At 41.8% G+C, this 20,591-nt stretch overlaps 1 protein-coding gene across 2 annotated transcripts in view; it reads right to left on the bottom strand.

The window, feature by feature from the left end:
* Positions 1-20,591, bottom strand: part of pard3aa (par-3 family cell polarity regulator alpha, a) — a 392,129-nt gene that overhangs the window by 19,312 nt on the left and 352,226 nt on the right. Inside the window, exon 22 of one of the 2 annotated variants that reach the window (XM_055007067.1) lies at positions 2,295-2,412. In XM_055007067.1, the coding sequence (XP_054863042.1) occupies positions 2,295-2,412 (118 nt within the window). Of the gene's footprint in view, positions 1-2,294; positions 2,416-20,591 lie in introns of both variants that reach the window. The other variant, XM_023262624.3, reaches the window with a different exon arrangement.

The raw sequence follows: 20,591 nt of genomic DNA, 5'->3' as shown, positions 1-20,591 counted from the left end.
CCTTCCTCTGTGAGAAAATGGTGGGAAGTATGCTGCTATCCTTTACCCAAACTCATCTAGACAGCAGAAAAAACAGCAGAAGATGCCTGCCACTCCAAGCCAGTTTCACTGACAAATTGATGCTGAAATTTCGCCAGAAAATTGCATGCCAAATATTTTCACTTTCAAGGGCTGACATTCTGACCCATCATTTAGAAAATAGCTCAGCTTGTTGCAACAATTAGTGACCACTTATCTGCAAAGGACACAGAAGAAAAATCCATGTTTTTCTGAAGCCATTACAAGGCAAAAACACATAAATAAACCTCAGATATTTAACCTCTTACATATTCCTACTTGGTTATATGTTTCTGGCTCCATTAGGTTTCCATCATATTATAAAATAAAAGGATGTATGACCTTACCAAAATGTCAAAGCGATGAGTTATATTGCTTCTAACACTCCGGTAGACTTAATAGCTAAGATCATCAATGATACCATAGGGTATTTCAAAAATGAAATAAAATGCTTCTTTATTTAAAGCGCAAGCAAAGTTGAACTTGTCATGCGCAGCAAAGAGGGATATGAGATCAAGTCTGAATAAATTAACAAAGGAATTAACTTGATTACATTTTTCCAATTATGAAGAATAAATCCCACTGTTGTTACAGATCAATCATGGAAGAGGAGAATGGCTTAAAGAAGCTCTTCTCAAATTTTTATTTAAAAAAGTCAAAAATTAATTCAAAAATCCCTTTAATCAAGTCGAATGAAAATTATAATGAACAGTGCAGTTCACTGCCTCGACATCATGTGTTTCCCTTCTTCCTCCACTCCATAAGTGTGCAATACTTCCAAGACCAAACAGACACAGACAGAGATGAGTAATTAGCAATTAGCTTCAGGTCAAAGGTTGAACTCGGAAATTAGAAATCAGTCAAAGAAATTTGCCATTTGTTGGGACTAAAGCCTAAAATTTAAGCAACGTGAGTCAGAAAGTTTGGCAGTCAGATTGTCTTCACTGTCCAGAAGGATGACAGCATCAGATGACCGAGACACTTCCTGGAGAATGTTGACTTTGTTGTGCTGGGATTCTTACCGTGTTATATCAATTACTGTTCCTTTCACAAGTGAGATTGTTATTACTGATAGTCTCAGGGTGCACAAATTTATGACACTACTTAATTGGAGCCTGTGGGTACATATTACTAAATATCGTATCCTGGGAATAATCGCAGGAAGCCAATCACATTTATGCTCAGTGCTGTATCAGAAAAGGAGAATGGTCTGGCTGCATCTTTTCATCATTCTGCCATACTGAGGAAAATCTGTTGACTTTTATTTTTTTAATCAATTACAGTCATCTTGGGGGTAGTTGCAAGACATGTAGTAAGCTCATGACGCAGTGATGGTGTCCTTGCAAAATAGTGTTAGGAAAATTATTGTGGTGAAACATGGAGGCAAGAACTGTCATTAAAATGGCTAAATTACTGAACTGAGAACCAAACAGACTGCTTTAAATGTGCAATAGAAATGGCAGACTAGAGGCCAATTCCTGCTTTCCACATTCATGTGTCCACAAGAGTACATATGACGGACATTTCCCCTTAAGTACATGAGGGACCGTACTCCGCTGTGGATGTCTGCATGGACACCAAAATTTGTGATGGCAAACATGTCCACATTCACATCTTCATAGTTCATTGTCAAAACAATTCAGATTTTTCATTAACAGTGCCCAAACACAGGAGGAAGTTCTAAATTCTCCAGAAATCTCGTGCTGCGGCTGCCTACTGTGCTCGGCACTACCCCTGCTACATCCTGTAAAAAGTACAAAATTTACATCCTTTCAGTCGCATCAATGGGAGTTTTTTTGTATTTGACATTAGGGACAATGTGACTGTATGCATAGCAGACCAACACGTATCTATTGTAGCATGAATAGAGGCATGTGCACTATCTGCTTTCAAAGTTTACATCAGTCATGTGGAAACCAAGAGCTAGTCTTTATACTGCTTTTATATTACATCCAGTAGTTCAGGCTGTATTTCATAAAATGAACTAGGGTAAACATCAAAACACCGATGCAAATAAGAAATGTTTCTTCTCTTTGTAGCAATACTGAAATATGAAAAACCAAGGACAACCTAATCAAGTAGTATCAATTTTGACAGAAAGTCATGTAAGAATCCTGCCCAGTGGTGGACTGGGAGGGAATACCATTGTAGCTTTGAAAACAAGGTGTTTCGTTTGTTTTTGGGTTAGTGCAGCTAAGCACCACTCTGATGAAGCGGGATTCCGAACAGACACTCACCCAGGGCTGGTCGAAGCTGTAGGTGTGCTGATGGTCCTCAAGGTCGTCCTCCTGCTTGGCCTGCTGGAACTCGTGCCTCAGCCTCTGTATCCGGTCGTGGTTACTGGGAGCCATCTGACTGCTGGGGGAGAGACCAGAGAGCAAGCCGAGTGTTTATCTGGATGTAATTTTTCAGCAAGTTCTCTCTCAGAAGCAACACCTGGCGCATTAGTCTCACAAGCATGTTGTTTCAGGTGCTTTCTCATATTTGAATAATTCACTTGGCCACAATAACACCCTCCTAAATTGTATTGAAGATCCCTTGATCTGACAGTCATGATTCCTGTTTGCATAACTGAGTGACATCTCTATGCACATTTTCCTTCCACCCTCTTCCTTCGAGCAGTTGCTCCTGAACATCCCTCTAAGTAAAAGTGTCCCTTGTGCACAATTGTGAGTGACGCATGTCCCTGTTAGACTGCAGAAGAATGTTGGCCCTTTATGGTTCGCAGTCATTAAACACTGTGGAAAACCCTCATTTACATCCCCTTCATTAAAGGGCTTTGAGGGGCCTGTCAATAGGAATCAATAGCCTTCCCTCGGCTTAATCAGGCTCTCCTTTTATCACCAGCTACAGAGGCAGCACATGACAAAACGCATAATTATGATGAGACAACCGGCTTGATAATAGGCCTGCATTTATGCATACCACAGGGATGAAAGTGACCAAAGGTTAGGAATTTGTGCTGGGAGGGGATGGGAGCTAGGGGATGTAGGGAGTGGGATGGATAGGGTGAGGGAAGGAGAGGGAGATAAAGGTAGGAGGGGTGTTCTTGGGGATGGTGCTGAGTGCAAAAGGGAAAGGTTAATCAAGAGCATGTGAGAGAAGAGAAAGAAACAAAGTCAGCCAGGACGAAGTGAGCAAAATCAGTATGAAATAAGGAGCAAGTGGAGACAAGCCCAAAGCATTTTCAAAATGGTTCCTTGATACAAGGAACTCTGTCAGTGTGTGAGTCCTCCTGAGTAGCACTTACAGGTGGCATGGCAGCAGTGGAAGTGATTGCTTATTGGGGCCCACAGCATTCTGAGCACAATTATGGTGATAATTGCAGATTAGAATGAGCACATCCTTCTGATGATAATGGGCACTAGGACATACTGCCAATCAAGCTTCAATAAATAGCAGCTCATAAAGGATGCACGGATCTCGGTGCATGCCCCTGAGTAGCACTTGGCGAGACGCGGTTATCGTGTTGTTCGTACTGCTTGATCAAAATCAATTGTATTAGTTATACTCCATTTGATTCCTATAGCTTTATATGTGTGGGAGCTCAGGGAGTGTACATTAGGCCTTTTATGTGGATGTGGGCAATTAAGTGGCTCACTGGGGTGTGAGGTAGTTTATGCTTTTAGGTTGTAGGGTGATGGTGAAGTCCTTTTATTACTGTTCATTACAAAATCAATGTTCCCTCTCTATTTACTTGAGGTTGCTTAAATAGCAAATCCAATATTGAAGAAATTAAATTTTGTAATTGCAATCAGTAGAGCCATACAAATCTATTCCTCAAAAATTTCTCTCCTTTACATACAAGTTTCTCTTTGTACTACAAAAGTAGCACAGAAGTGTTTCATGTAAACTCTTATCAGCTTGAGACAGTGTGTTTCTGTATGAATACCAATGCTACATACTCTGATGGACCCTGAGGCCATCTGTTCAGTTTAATGTGTTTATTGATGCGAAAACATCACTTCACCCAAAGGTTTCCAGATTTCTCTAGATATTTTGCAGAAAAGTGAGTGCCTTAACTACATGTATATATAGCATGTGTTTGAGAGGAAAAGCACATATCCACATCTGACTATATGTTCTTCACATTTCTTAACTATATGCCTGTAAATACATATTGAAATGCAGTATATGCAATCACCCTCGGTTGTCTCTAATGGCTGGGAAAGGACCAAACATAGATCTGTGAAGTCCAATGCATGCAATTAGCTTAATCCCCAAGGCTGGCCAAAGAAAAGACCAAGCTGACTTCAAGCAAACAGCCTCGTAAATTTTTCTGTTTGACCCTCCAGGGAGGGTCAGTGCTACCATCAGCATCTCAAACATGCACCATTGGGCCGGAGGACCAGCTGGGCATCCACAAATGTCAGGCTATAAACAAGACTACTTGAGTCCATATACACTCACTACGTAATAAGACCTATTGCCCTTCTCTCACCCACTGAAGCGTCAATCTAAGAGAGAGTGATGGCCTGTATATTACTAAAGATCTGTTCCAGTGTGTGTGTGTATGAAGTGGTGGGGTGAGGAATGGGAAAAGATGAGCGAAGACAAGATCTCCAGCAAATTAAAGAACTGGCAGCATAGCATTTCAATATATTTTTCAAAGCGCTACAAATGGAAATTGCATCGAGTACTGGATGGGAGTGGGGGTGGGATTTAACGAGGGGTGAATTTGTCATGGTAGTTCAAAGGAGGCCTGTGCAATATCTAGATTATCTGCAGGGGCTTCTCCTCTTGGTCCTCCACCCAGCATGGGGGCACCAAGTTGATGGGATTCTTGGAAAGCAGTCCATGGTTTGTAAATATATTCATATGGTAAGAAATAGAGCTGGAAAACTAAGCATTGTAAAAGAGCAGGAATCGAGCACAAAGAGTCGGCACACACTGCCCCCTATCACTGAATTAGCCAGGAGCAGGTCTGTGCCTCAGTTTCCTTCACTCAGAGCTCCGCATTGACCGGGCACCTCAATGCATAATTAGTCAGCATGGTTGTTGCAGATGTATCAGGTGACACTGCTTATAAATTCACCTCTAAATACACCAGTGTCTGTGATGGACCTGAGGAACAAGTGCCTCCAGAAAAGGCTGGGTGTGAGAGGTGTGGGATTGAATTAGATGGATATGAGAGAATATGAATGAGGACTGCTCATCAGTTTGCTATAACCCATGTATTTGTGCATAAGAGGAAAAGGTCACAGGTTGTATAAGTGTACTCAGGGGTACCGGCTGGCTGTCTGCATCATGGTCGCATGAGTTTGTACGTCAATGGAAAATGGGATACTGCCTGTAAAGTAATTAAAAAACATGGGATGGATAAAGTATCCATATGCCACAGCATTTTCACAGCCAGCATCTTCATTCTGTCCAGTATAATGAGATTTGCTCAAAATTCATGTGTGAGTGTGCAGACTGAAATGTCAGCATTTGGCCTCTCTAGGTTGGCCACGTTCCTCTAAAATGCATGCAAGTGTATCGGCACAACAGAAATACCGAGATGTAGAAAAAGATGCAAAGAAGCCGACACATTCTCTCACTATATCTATTTTCTTGTGCTCACTTTATAGATGCTTGTACTCAGCTGAGTCACACCGCTGCTGTATTTATAGCCTGGCTCGAAGTTTATTCTGAGAGCTTATTGAGAGAGGCAAACCTGTGAATTCACAGACATGCAGAGTCAGGTCAAACAACAAGGATCTAGACCCATCTGAGCAACACAACCTCTACTGATTTGCGATTCGTTCTGCTTCGACCGATCCTCTCTCCTATTAAAGAAAGGTTATGAAAACTAGTCGAAGTAGAAAGGTACCAAAGAATAAGAGAAAAAAGTCCTAAACTTTTTGCCATGAATCTGGGGGTTTAATTGTCACAACACAATATCACAATTTATACAGAAACATCTTTGCAAGTGCTTTAGTTTTGCAGCACACTGAAGAATACGTGTTTATGCATGTATGTGTGACCCACCTGTGTTTTTTAAACAGGCCTGTTGACAGGGGTCATGATCACTCTAAAGCTGCAGTTAGAAGTATGTGGATGCCTGTCTGTGTAATAGTCATCCTTTGATCCAGGAGGACTTGGCAGATGTCTCACACACCACAAGGCTTAGGCCCAAGATGCAAACTATGCCACAGTCCTCCTATTTGCTTCTGTTGGTGGATCAAAGCTGCACTGAGTCTCGACATGCCCCATAAACACTGCCACTGGCCAATAAAGGAGTAATCCAATCACTAAGAGTGTAGCATGGGTCATATAAGCGCACCTAAGGTCAGGGGTCAGTCCCAGCCAATTGGAATGAGACCAACAGAGTGTTGCTGAGGATGAAATTTCAACAGATGAAGTTTGACATAAGTTCTGAGAGTTGTCACAGAACGTTCATTTCCAGCTAAAGTAAAAAAAAGCTGAACTGCTGGAGCTTCGGTGTGACTGTAAAATCAGACGTTCTGTTATTTCTTATCAGATCAATGTTGATTGAAATTCTATCAGATTATCTGGTTTCTTACTCTGGTCCCAGTATCTCTCTGCAGCAGATGAGGGGGCAGACTTCTTAAGTTTGGGCCCTTTGGCAATCTTGTATCAAGTCAAAGGCTTAGCTCATCTTTATTCCATCACCCTGCGGACTTTCATTTATTTCAAAGACAGATAGATGAGGCATTTGTGGGGAAATGGACAGCCTTTGGGGCCTACCGTGATGATAGAAAGAGATTAGATCTGCATTACCGCTGGTCATTTTTGAAGGGGAGAGGGACAAAGATAAAACATTTTTTTAGAGTCTTCAGAGGAAATCAGCATATATCGTCCAATCTGCAATGATTTTTGCAAGCAATCAAATGAAAGCAGTTGAAGCATATATCCCCCCCTTCTGGCATTTCTTTCCCTCTCCATTTTACATTTTCTTTCGCATCTACATAAAAATTTCCTCCTTTTTTTTCCTTGCCGCATTTCTCATCTTCATTTCTGTCCTTTTCTTCCCATATGTTTTATCTCAGAATGCCTCAATCCTCCTCTGTGGTTACAGGGATAGGTCATGAATTCCCTTCTGTCCCCCTCATCCTCTCCCACTAGCCTGGTAAGTGACAGCTGCAGGCTGGACAAAGGCCTGATAATACCCTGGATTTGTCAGGCTCTGACTTCACCCATGTCCTCCTGTGACTGATGCACCGACAGTGGCGCCCCGCCAGCTAAAAATCCCGCTTCTAGATGGGGGCTGTTGCTGGATTTGAGCTGAGTGTGAATGTGAATCCATGGCTCCTTTCAGACTCTGAAGGCGCACATATGGGGTCCTTGGGGGTCCTAAGAGGCCATCATCTGGGATGCCTGCCTAGGCCATGGTGGTGGCGTGACTGGGGAGCGTGGAGCTCTGATTAGCAAGGGAAAGAAGCTGCGCCTGTAGAGCTGCTCCCTCCTACAAGCTGTCCAGCATGGCTGGCCCCTGGTGTACAGTTCATCTCTGGCCTCCCGAGTGTGAGAAATGAAGGAACAGCTCTGCCTTGAAGGGAACCACAGAAGGCCCTCCACTAGGCACACAGAGCTGACAAGAAATAAAGGAAGGAGTTCTTTGCTATCTCTTTGTCCCTTTACAGACCTATAGTCCTCAGCATTTCAAAAGCACTGTTTGCTCCAGCAAACATACAGCCTTCCACCCTCACTGCCCCAACTACACTCCAATTTGCTTTATTACAAAGAGACGTTTCACAAGCCATTACATTTCAGACATTTCTTTGTCTCTTTTTTCATTTGTCTGTTTGTGGGTTTGTCAAAATACAGGTTAAAATCAGGAAATGGCCCTGCAACTGTCTACAGTTGAGAGAAAAACTGTTGATGCCTTCCGCCCTGCCTTTTCACTGGCGTGTTTTATGGTTTGGTTCCCCAGAGCATGTACTGGAACTGATCAAAGGCATTTTTATTTCTGCATGTTGTGCCGTGTGGATAAATTACTCTTGGTTAGAAGGAAACAGGTGTGACCTTTTCTGCAAAAGACTAGCCAAAACTGTTTTTAGTTGCTTTAAAACTTCCAATATATGGTCTGTGGCTTTGTGCCTAAAAGAGAAGGAGGCTGAGATGGGGCTCTACAGGCCAGTGAAATAGCTTGAGGCAAAGCTGTGGCAGAGCCAGCTGGATAGTCAGAACATTCTAGTAAATAAAAGTAAAAAAAGAAAAAGGTTGCTCAGGTGCAATTCAGAAATGTATCAATTATTCAACTGATCCTGTGAGGCGAATGGCAGCTGTTCTAACTCGGACCGAAGGACAGACACAAGGTTGCAGTGGCTGTTCATCTGAAGTAAATCTAACTTAAAGAAGTTAAGTTCAAAAAGTTTGATTTCTCTGTAAAAGAGGACATCTGTTCTCTTTGAATGTGGTGTAAAGTGTACACCAAGGTTCACTACATAGTACAGTCAGATTTATGGACAAAACTTCTATATACATTCTAAGAAAACACTCTACACAGTTCATTTAGCTAACTCTCATGAGGTGCATCAAATCCAGTTCAATTTATATCCAAAGCAGCCACTGTTTTTCTGACTGTTTTTCAGTTCAGTTAAAAAGATACACCAGAGATGTTGTTATTCCTGCAGCACATACCACCGTAGAAGCACAACATTAAAGTCACTCTGGTCTTTGATTTAACCTCGAAAGAAAATATCTCTTTGTATCAGAGCTGCATATATAGAATATGGTAGATATTTGTTTTTTATTGTTCACCTTAAAATGGTTTAATGTAAGACTACACTATTGCTTCCTCCAGAATGTGCAGATGTACATCGTCCTTGCCTCTCTCTACTCACTCTTCCCTACTCGCTGCAGCACTGCACACCAGCTCACCAACAACTCTGCTCAAACACTGTTAAACTGCTGCGTGCTACACAATGAAGAACAACAATGAAGAAGACAAAATATACAGAAATGTCAATTCTGTAATCACAACACTGCTGTTTGACATGTTAGGTAAAAAAAAAAAAAAAAAAAAAAAAAAAAAAAAAACACAACTTGACTTTCACCAGAAGAAGTTTTGGTCTTTAAAGGAGAGGAGGTTTTTAAAGGCATCTTGCACTGGTTGGGCATAGCAAAACATTTATATGGATGACAGACTCTCTGCAAAACTTTCTTTGCTTTAATTGCAACTTTTCTATAAATTATTTCCTGGGAAGAAGGGAGCACAGCTGTATTTTCCATGAAGAAAGAGATAAACTTTGAAGTTAAGGCCCATAATCCCAATCCATTGATTCAGAAGTGCTCGCTCATTCTGAGAGGAGCAGAGAGAGAAACCTGAAGTACAGTTAAGACTGCATAATTAGCGAATTGACACAATCAGAAACACACACTCACACATGCACATGTACACATCAGAGTAAGTTGAGACCAGTGCCACTTCGTAAAGCTGCACTGCATGCTAATGATTAAAGCTAATCATGTGTTCCAAACTTGCCAGCCATACAAAATCCACTTGCTTGATCGTGCAGTAAATCTCATTGAGTAGATCTATTATTTTCAAAGTGGCATATAAACAGTAAGAAAACACATGTGCCAGTCCAAACTTCATTACAGGTTGAAATAGAACTTATTTTTACATGTCTCTCTCTATAGTGTACAGTGCTACAGCTGTTTATTTTGCACTGATGCATCTGATGAGTCAACATTCTTCGTCAGGGTGAAAAGAGAGAAGTGTCAGTTTAAATAAGGTGTGAAGGCCACTAGCTAAAGTATCCTTCTAAACAGGTTAAGTCAGCTTTTACGAGCCCATCAGGCTTTACAGACAGCTTTTATGAGATATCAGCTAGCTTGACACTAAGAGGCCAGCAAAGAAGTGAGCCGGGGGCATAATATATGACTTTGGCTTCCTCTTTTATGGACTCTGACACTAAAATATTTTGTCTAAGTATAGGTTGGTGCCATGAAAGATGAAATCGGTACCTATCTTTTTCATTATGAGACTTTAAATACATGCCCAATGAGGGTGGCATGCTGCAGCAACAGGTCACATTTTCAAGTTTCTCTGTGCACTACCACTCCAAAACTTTGGCAGAGGCGCTGGCTAGACGATCGCTGGCGCTTAGACATAAAGGAGTCGAGTTGATCATGACACAAATGTGTCCAGCTAAGTGTGGATGCCTCAAGTGCTTTGCATTAAATCGATGCCACCTCTGGGGTTAAACAGCAAATTGAAAGTGAGTAAATTGTGGTAAAATTACTGGGAAGACAAATGTGTTTTAAAAAATTAAACTAATAAATGCACAAGAAAATGGAACTATGGGAAATAAAAACAGACGGGGATACTGCTTGATCTTAGTGATTTTTTTCCTAAACTCTTTTCAGACATGGGATACGTAACGTTACCAGGTTCATTGATCTGTTAAAGTGACAGCATTGTGTCATTCAGAATGTTCCTCATGGTTTTAAACTGTAGCTTAGAAACTGGGACTCTGTGTGACCGCTCTTGTATTTGATGTTTAAAAAGTACACTTTATGACTTGCTGTTCGATCCTGACCAATTTTGTCTCCATGTTGAAGACAATTTTTAAGTAATTAATGAAGCTAGTGATGTTCTACATGTGTGTGATTTGGAAATATTTATATGGATGCTGTTGCTGTTTGATGCTGCAGGTATTTAATGAACTCAGAGGAAAGACTCCTACAAACAACTGCAAGTATGTTTCCTGTGTGTACCTATCTGCTAATGTGAGGTAATCCAGCTCAAACTTGTGCAATGTCAAAAGTGATCTACAAATGTAACTAGATCAGATCAAGTAAGATTGCTGTCCCAATTTTTACAGAGAAGTGACGAGGTTGCTCATTTAGACATAAAAGAGACACGTTCAGGTGCTGTTGGAAAAGATTACATGTCTGAAAAGGGCTTCAATGTTTGCCATAGCTATAGTACCACAGAATCAGTCTTAAGCCTTGTTTACACTCCTTTGTAAGTGTGCAAGGAAAATTGTGGTACACAAATTTTGGGTTAGAAGAGAAAGGGACCGGGCTGAACTCTTGTGGACTTGGGGACATCATAAAGTTTACATTTGCAGACCCTCCAGTACTCGTGGATGCTGTATGACCTCACAACCATGTGCCAGACCCCACTTAACTTTCTTAACTTTGCATGCTCGAACTGCCTCATCCTTCAGCTGCTCTGATGTGCTGGAATGCCCACAGGCAACTTATTAGAGAGGCAAAAGTTTTTCAAGCACAGTGTTCTATATTCTCTGCACAGCAGCGGGAAAACAAATAGTGGAGGAAAGCAGTTCAAAGACAGATCTTGGGGTGAGTAATATTATTTAAATGTAATGTGATATTCACATACAGCTGAACCTCTCATATGCGTTTGCTATTCTAGCACGTTGCCAAAGTGACACACTCTCCCTGGCTACCTATAATGAAAGGTTAATATTAGATTTCAAATGGGCCCGAACAGCAGTGGTGCATTAGTCATATGTTACATGTGCAGTCAGAAATGTATCATTTGACATCTGCTGCATCATTTTCAGTGGGACTGGTTGCTTTGGAGGGTTTACTGTGGCATTTCTGGTCATATGCACACGCAGTTTTTAATCTGTTTTTAGTGACTAACAAGCAGAGCAGATATCATGTCTTTTATTAGGGCACTGAGGTCCCTCAGGTTCATTCTGGAGGGCTTACACCTATAAAGAATCTCATTTACTTCAGCACGACATCTCACTGTGCTGAATGCAGACAATCGCTCCCTCTCCAAATGTCAGTGCCTGACGCTCAGCGTGTGAGCCACGAGCCAACGGTAAATAATTCACACCAGCCCAGCGTAGCTTTTCCTCACTGTCCCATACACAACCAAGCCGCAAGTCTTCTCTTCCACGACCCCCTGTGCCGCCACTACTTCCTATATACATAATTAATGAGAGAGGCGCGGTGGGACGCCCGTCAGTCAGAGCCCGGATACAGCCAGAGCCACTTTAAACAATAACAATATTGATAGTGGGTGTAATAAAGCAGAATTAAAAAGATGGATTCCAAAGATTTTTGTTGCTCCAAGCACAGCTGGTCACAGCGTTAAGTGGTGAGGAGAGAGTAGGGGGCTGAGGGAGAAGGGGGAATAATGGTTGGTGGTACTTCTAGGGAATGGATGGAGGTACAGGAATTAAAAGACAGGGGAGGGTATAGAAGGAGCAAGAGGGAGCTTGCATCCCTTTCCCCTCCCCCTCTTCACCATCCCTGCCGTCTTCTACTGGCTGCTCTGCTCCTGCCTCCATTACTGGATTAAGTCCTGTTTGGAAATCCAGAAAGAGTTAAGAGGAGGAAGGTCAGGGGTCGTGACCTTTAGTGATGGCCAGGCAGACGGATGAGCAGAAAAAAAACAAAACAAGGCTGGCAGCATAATTTCAATTTAGGCTATCAATATTGTGTAATAATCAATGTGAAGGTCAGGAGGTTGGCAGATACTGACAGATGGGAAGACAAAAAGTAGAAAATGAGAAAATCAGAGTTTAAAAAGACTAATCAATGTGCAGAAAACATCTGATGATGATTTGTCACTTATCAAGCATAACAACAATGAATACTCAACTTTACACAAAACTAAATGCGCTATAAAATTGATACTTTTTTGTTCCATTTTGCATGAGAAACATCACCAGTCGGGTGTCTGTTATACCAGTCCATAAAGTAACAAACTGAAATCCGTGCAGAAGAAGTCCTCCCATTACTGCTATCTCCCATCAACCTCCAGGAGCCTTACATATGTTAATGCCCCTTCAACCTGTGACCCTCACATTCATGACATCATTATCAATCCAACCAGACATAATGTTGGCCTGTCAGCGCCATGATCTATGGCCACAGCGGCTCTGTGCCTTAATGAAGCCGTAACGCTGCCTTAAACTGCCGAGGCCGCGACGAACCTCAGCATGGCCGTCGCTCAGCTTAATGTGAGTACACATCCATCATCTCACATCAGCCATCAATCAATCAAAAGTCCATGTGACAGCTGGAAGCCCCCCCACCCTAAGTCTACCTCTGCAACCACTGTAGAGATACACACACATAAACTCACTGGCTGTGATTAGGATCTCAATTATCATCATGACCGCGGGCCACCACTTCCCTTGTGACCGACATGCTAATCAGGAGCACTGCCAGTCAATAATCAAGGCATGCATAAGGCCATCGGCTGCAGAATTGGTCAAGTATAATGGTATCATTTATGTCATTTGGTGAAATTAACAAGCTTGCAGCCCAATGTGAAAGTGACGAGGTTGGAAAGAAAACAAAGTCAACATGCATCACTAAACGTGGCTGAATTGAAATTTTTCTTAGTTAACAGTATAGTATGTGTATACTGTATACTCCAATAGCTCACCTTGTGACATTGCAGTGAGGCTAAAGATGATCTTAATGTGTCTTTGTCCTCTCTAGAGATTTAGAGAGCCATAACTGTCTATGTTCAGTGCAACAGAAAGCTCTGAGGTCAGCTGTGACAAGCTTTTAGTCTACAAGACAGCAGTTATGGCAGCGTTCCAAGTGTATGCACATTCTTCTGCACAAACACCCTCCTGTCCCTCCCCCTGACTAGGACAGACTGTAACTAAAGCGGGTCTCAGTGGTTATTTCTTTAAACTAACATCAGTCCCAACCTGTTGTTTCTTCTTAGCCACAGGGATTTGAACCAGTGTAACTTAAGATGGGCTTTGAGCTTCAGTGAGCACACAGAGATCTGATAGTGTTTCTCCACGCCTTTTGCCACACAGCTAATAAGGATGACATTCTACCATGAGGCCAAATTGCTGGCATTTCTCACAAATAAGTTGGATGTTTTGTCTGGCTTTGTTTGTCTTTCTCTGCAGGTGACTATTGGACTTCCCCAAATATGAGCTGCTATCACAAATCAGATCACGGTGTAATCTCTTCTAATCCTCAGACTAAACTGCTTCTGAGGCAGGAAAAACAGAGCTGTGAGGAAAGGGAGGGGGATAGGAGATGAGAGGGGGGCAGCAAAAAGACACAAATTTGTACAGAAGCAGAGTCTGTGTCCTCAATAACAGAAATCTATCTAATTAACTTCTTGCACTGACAGGAGTTCCTGCCAGTTCAGCAGTCATGAAAAGAAACTACGGCATCATGAGAAGAACGTAGAGAGGACAAAAAAAGAGAGAGTAATTCTCATAAACCCACTCTCTCTGGCATGTCTCTTATTTCATCTCATAACAGAGTCCCTCCCTTTGGCAAGGCTATATGTTCATGGACAAAAACCCTATAAGGAGCTACATTTTAAATGTGACACAGCAAAGCACTCAGCCAAACTCCTAATGTGCCTTGTAATGTCCGAGAGAATTATTTAGGCCTGGTTAGGTGGCTCTCTTTGGCGCCGGAGGTTTTGACTGCACTTTAACTGAAGAGAGCTGCAAAGCACTGATGACAAAACACTGTCACCTTCAGGTGGTTAAAGGAATGGGTGTGGGGGAAGACATTTTTGATGGCAGTCCCACAGTCCCAGACAAGCCATAAGGGATTAGCCCCTACTGCTGATTAAAGAGACCAAGCGGTCATGGGTTCGCCCACAGATGGCGACCGCGGTGGCTGATGTGTGAATGAATGCACCAGTGAGTCAAAACTAAATTAAGATACTGTCACTACATCTGCCTGCACACACACACACACACACATATGGGCATGCACACCCACGAACACAAAATGCTCATTATCCCTAACCCCCAGAATAGGGGGGTGAGGGGGCATGGGAACAAAAGCATTAAGTAGGAGTGAGCCCTTTAATTATAGGCCAGTGTTTGGAGAACTCTCAGTGGAGTGGAGAACAATAGAGGTCTTTGGTAATGCTCAACCTGCTGAGTTAACACATATCCTCCAGGTATGACAAAACACACACACTCCTACACAAAGCCAATGGTCATGGCATGGAAATGAAGCAATTATTGCCCCATTGGTAACTGAAAACAGTATGGCTAGTCCAAGTGGAGGCAGACATGTCATTCAGTTAACTTTCTCCTCCACATAAAACTAAATCTAGTCTTCCATTATTTACCATTATCTTCAGCATTTAATTTAAAGCTGCAATGTGTCAAATACTTACCTGATGATTTAACTACCAATTTAATTTTGATGTTATGGTGTAATAAGTGCAGAAAATGCGACTATCAAAAGAAAATGAGTTGATTTTACATCTTTGTTCCTTTTATTTCTCCCTTGGTGAGTTCCAAGACCAAAACCACCTCACAAAACGCAGATCAATTAAAAACACAATTCCCAACAGCTGTATGCTCCATAGTAAAATGCAGTTAGTGGCTTAAAGGATAATAAAGATGTACTGCTAAATGAGTAAATTGAGTCTCTTATGGTCCCTGAGTGTGGTGAGGTGTCTTGTTATGTGGGTCCTTGCAGCAGTGAATGTGTGAAGGATGAGACCTATAAATAACTTGAGTAGTAATTGTGACCATATGACCATATGAAAAGTGACAGCTTTCCCTGTCAGTGCATTTGACAGGCTTAGGGATAACTCCACATGCCTGGCAAATTGGATTGGAGCTGTTGTGGCTTTGCAAAAAAAAAAAGAGAGAAGAGATGAATCCTTGACTGTCTCCTCCCTATCCACCCCAACCCCTTCCAAATCCCCCACCCTCACCACCCCCACCACCACCACCATTAGAAATTCAAAGGAAATGAGTCAGTCAGAGGTAATAGTTTCTATTTCATGTTTTAAAGTCATAGCTAAGCAATGGGAGGCTGGCCAGAAGCTGATAAATCATCATTGGTGCAGATTAAAGTCCATTTTCACCTTTAAACAGTCCTACCCCCTCCCTTTTTTACACCAAAGCAACAGCAAGGTGATCTTTTAAAGAAGACGGGGAGCAGAACAAGAGAGCAGGCTTTTGAAACTTCTGACGGCGCGACGGTGTCTGAAGGACACCGTTGGGTCAACCAGGAAACAACATGAAACAGACTTAAAATGAGCATCTTCAACAAGACAAGAGATGCAGCCCCACCGTGCCTGTCTTTCACCAACGCACCTAAAATCCCAAGAGGCTGTCAGCCGTCTGCACATTCCCACACAATTCCAATCCATCACAATACTCAGAGAGAGACTTAATGAGAAAAATTAAATTAGCTCAACAAGTGGTATCTATGCTTTTGTCGCTCAGATCAAAACCGAGGCATTCCTGAAAATAGCTTTAATGGGCTTCAAAGGCCAGTTAATATGGCAAAGCTTAACTTGTGCCATACTCTGGGATCTTGTAAAGATTAATGAGAAGGGAGAAAAGTGAGAGAAAGTAGATTGATGTGTAAACGAGAGGCAGAAACTTCAATGAGCAAAAGCAGCTGGTAGCAGTAAATAGTGGCTGCCAATTGGCTGACGTTGACACAATGCCAATCTCCAAAGCAGGGTGTGGCAGTGGTGCCAAAAATGGAACCAAAAAAAAAATGTATTTAGCTTTCAAAAGTTGGCTGAACTTGGGTAACAGGAGGGACTGGGGAACTGTTTTCCAGTTAGATCTGAGATTAAAACATTTTATAGGCACAGAAGGAATTCGCTATCTGCAACCAAGAATTCACTGGCTTTAGCAATGTGTATGAAAAAAATCTGTCCAATCAAACAAAACAACAGGCACTACCATTGACAGATTTATGTTGATGAATGGTCAAATGTCAACATTTACTCAGGAATCAATTGGAAAATCCTTAAAATTCAATCACATCATATAAATATAGGCCATAAAGCTGTAAAAACATGAATTTATTTCATTCCTCTTCTGCAGATTCAATATGTGCTTGTTAATGTGCTTATGTGTGTGTGGCCCACCCTGAACTTGTCTTATGAGATACAGATGACGTTTTTCCATACTTATATGGTTGATGTGCTTATTGTAATATTCCTTCAGGCTGTTTAAGAACTTTAAGAACCTAGTGATTTCACTTGTGGCAGGTTATGATGGTTTTCCTAAGCATAAGTCCACATTTGCACAAGACCGTTGCAATATTCCCCAAGTGGGTGATTTCCAAACTTATGTAGCATGAATTGGCTATTGCTCCAGTAAGTCCAATATTATTCACTGGCCGGGTTATTTCAGTAATGGCAGCTTTGCACGACAAGTGCTAATGGCTTGAAATGACTATTTCTCTATAGGCACTTTCAGATTAATTTCATGTGTTGAATAGGGATAGATACACGAAACAGGCCACTCTCCAGACAAGTCAGGTCCCTGTGTCTGGGATGTAAGTGGGCAAAGATTATGTGACAGCGTTGGGAGTAATGAGAGCTCGCTACATGCTCTGCTCGCTGTGCCCCTTCAAGAGGAAAATCTCTGATAATGAACTCTAGACCTTTTCTCCACTCCTCAGCAGCCCAGACAGAAAGAAAGAGAGAATGGTAGGACCACCACCAATATCGACACAATCCCGTCATACTAAAGCTGCCTCTCATCTCTCCTACCCTAGTAAGTTTAATATGCACAGACATACAGCATGTGGATGGAAGAGCAAACATAAAACACTGAGTTTGATTCATACACACACACCTATGGTCTCCACAAAAGCAGACAAACCTCAGTCAGTCACCTGAATACGGAAAATTAACAATGATATTAAAAAAAGTCAACTGCAGGAATGCTGACTAGCTGCTCCATATAGGTTTATATTTCAGACAGATATGAGAGTGGCATTGACTTTCTCATCTCTCATATCCCAGCAGGAACATGTGAATAATGTATATCCTAAAATGTCAAACTATTCCTCTAAGGTTAAGCAGCCGCTGCATTACAAGTCTGTCATCCATCTGTTCATTACATTTCTTTCATCTGGCACTTTAGTCCAAAGAAACTTCCAAAGTCTTCTACATTAGACACACAAGCATGTTCTCACTGACCTGCAGTATTCAAAACTGTATAAATCCGTACAAATATGAAAGCATTAATCCTTATACACCAAGAAGAATGAAATAGCGCACATATTTGCTCTCTAAGGCAGACTCACAACTATCCAAGTCCAGCGTCTGATTTCACATGGCCATCTCATCGATCACAGCTTATAACGTCTGAGATGGACAGCTGCTGTTGAGAGCCAGAGTTCCCTGCTATTACAGAGCCATCTCATCCATTTACTTGCAGATCAATGGGACAGTTACTGAAATGGCCCTCGGAGCGTGTGTCATCCAGCCATCCCAGACGCTTTAACCGCTTCAGCCATGCACTAACTCCTCTCTGGCTCACCTACGCTGGTCTCAGTCTTATCAGGGCCGTCCTGTCTCACCCCAGCTGTTTGTTTGGGAGATGGACTCTGAGACAAGACCGTGACCTGGACCAGTGAGTTGTATTAAAGTTTGATGGAGGAGGACTTGTTGGCTTGCATTCTTTATAGTGCCGCTCTGATTAACTGCTTGCCTTGAAACAAAGTTGCCTTATGAATAGGTAATAGATCTGCCAGGACACTGCCAAGATCCCTTTTAATTAAATTAAGTCACATTCTTTCAAAAAAAAAAAAAAGCACGAGAAAAGAGGAGAAAAAATTGACTCCTCCTCAGTTGAACATGAAAGTAAGCTATGATTGCAGCTCGGTAGGGGATTAACAAGTTGTCATTAAAAACGAGGATGACTCTCAATCAGGCTCCGTCTCAAAGTCACCACACAGGGACGGGAGCACTTGGTAACCCAAACTAAAAGAAGTGCACGCAGGGGGTTCAAGGGAGTCTTGGACGACATTGTTTTTCCATAGGCCTTTTGTCACGCCTGTGCACATGCATACAAATCCACACATACACACGCATACACTCACCCTGGGATTCTTTTCAGGATGGACTGACCACTGAAAGCCCTCCAAAGAGAAGGAATCAAATAAAGCCGTCAGTGGATGGAGATTAAAAGGAGTTCTACACAGTAAAAATCTGATTTATGAAGCTCAGGCTTGGTTGCTACAGGGATTTTGGTGCCATGGTAACCCAGTGAACGGTAAGGTCGAAGGGGTGGTTGAATAAAGAGCAGCAGAAAGCGGAAAAAAAGAAAGGAGACTTTTAACCTCTCAATGTTCACATCTTTTCATCAAGCCTTGAGCCTTTACCGGGCAAACGCATAAAGGTAGAGTTTCAATACAGAGGTCAACGTCCTCTTCATAAATTACTGAAACCTTTCTCACTGTTTCCATTCTGGCCAGAACACAACTATTTGGGTCCTGAATGAGACAAGGATTTAATGGCAACTAGTTCATGATTTTGACTTTATAGAAATGACTCCTTTCATACTTATGTCCTTTATGTTGCTTCTCTTTCCATTCCCTCCACCTCTCTCTGCTTCAAATTTCCTTTCTGGTCAGTCCACCGCTGTGTGGCCAGTCATTCAGCCAGCCAGCCTGTGTGGCAGTTCTGAGACCCACCGTTGTTAGTGCTGCCTCAGTGTGTTGTTGTGTTTTGTCTGTGGGAGCTGTCCTGTGCCATGCTGCTGTGTCCGGGGCCAAGGCCCTTTCCTATTGTCTGCTGCCATATGGAAGCCAGCATCAACATGGAGATAAGCCTGTCCTCATGCTGTTCCCTGACCTTCTCAGGCACCCAGCTGGCACTAAATGCAGAAATAATTATTATCCAAATTACCCAGGCCAGCTCTGTCTTCTCTTTGTGCACTGAGGGTGAATGGGGGAAGGGGGTTCCTCTGAAGTGCTGGGGCTGGTACTGTTGAGAGAGATTCTATACAAAAGAAGAGCAGAGGTTGGTCCTCTGGTGCCTCAAATACTGTATATTAGCTTGTCTATATGTAGAGAGAAGGTCTATTAATCTTGGTGATGAATCAGTTTTGTGCTACTGACAAGCATGTGGGCTGCAAACCCATGTGTGAAACCAACTGTTAAGCAAAGTTTATTCAGGCACATATTGTTGCACAAAATGGGCTAAAATAACATAAAATATGCTATGACAAACATAAAGGTTACATCAGGTTGGGAATAGTAATTCACACTGGATGGCACTTGAATAATTAAATAAATAAAGTTAATTACAATGCACTTTAAAGTGGATATATTTAAAAAAACAAGTGATAAAATGATTAAATAAATTAGCATTTAAATTGCACAATTAAAGTGTTGTAAAGTGTTAAACCTTCCATTTCATAATTATATTTCATTATTCAGTCTTAAATAACTCACTAAATGATGATTAAATAGATTTTTAAATAAAGTGCTTTGATAGTTCATAATGAGTTTTTGCATTTTATTTTGTGACTCCATTATTAGTGGAATACTGAGCCCTCAAACACAGTTAAAGTGCAATTTTTACCACAGTTTGCATAAATGAGAATTATGCTGCAGGAATTAAGTCAAGACAATTTTATTTATATATCCAACTATCACAAAATTGCCTCCAGGAATTTTACAGTTTGTACCACATACAATAGCCTCTTAGACCACAGATTTGGTTCAGGAAAACCTTTTCATGGGAAGAAACGGAAGAAACTGCAGGAAGGGTTCCCTATGTCAGGGTGATATACGAACAATAGAAAAAACAAGCAGCTTTAATCAGCCATGCTTCAAGCCTGCACATAATAGTTCAATGGCTGACAGACAGGGGTTTTGGTGGT

This window comes from Amphiprion ocellaris, chromosome 22 (assembly GCF_022539595.1).
Source record: "Amphiprion ocellaris isolate individual 3 ecotype Okinawa chromosome 22, ASM2253959v1, whole genome shotgun sequence".
NCBI lineage: Eukaryota > Metazoa > Chordata > Actinopteri > Pomacentridae > Amphiprion > Amphiprion ocellaris.
This window is presented reverse-complemented; position numbering and strand designations above follow the sequence as displayed.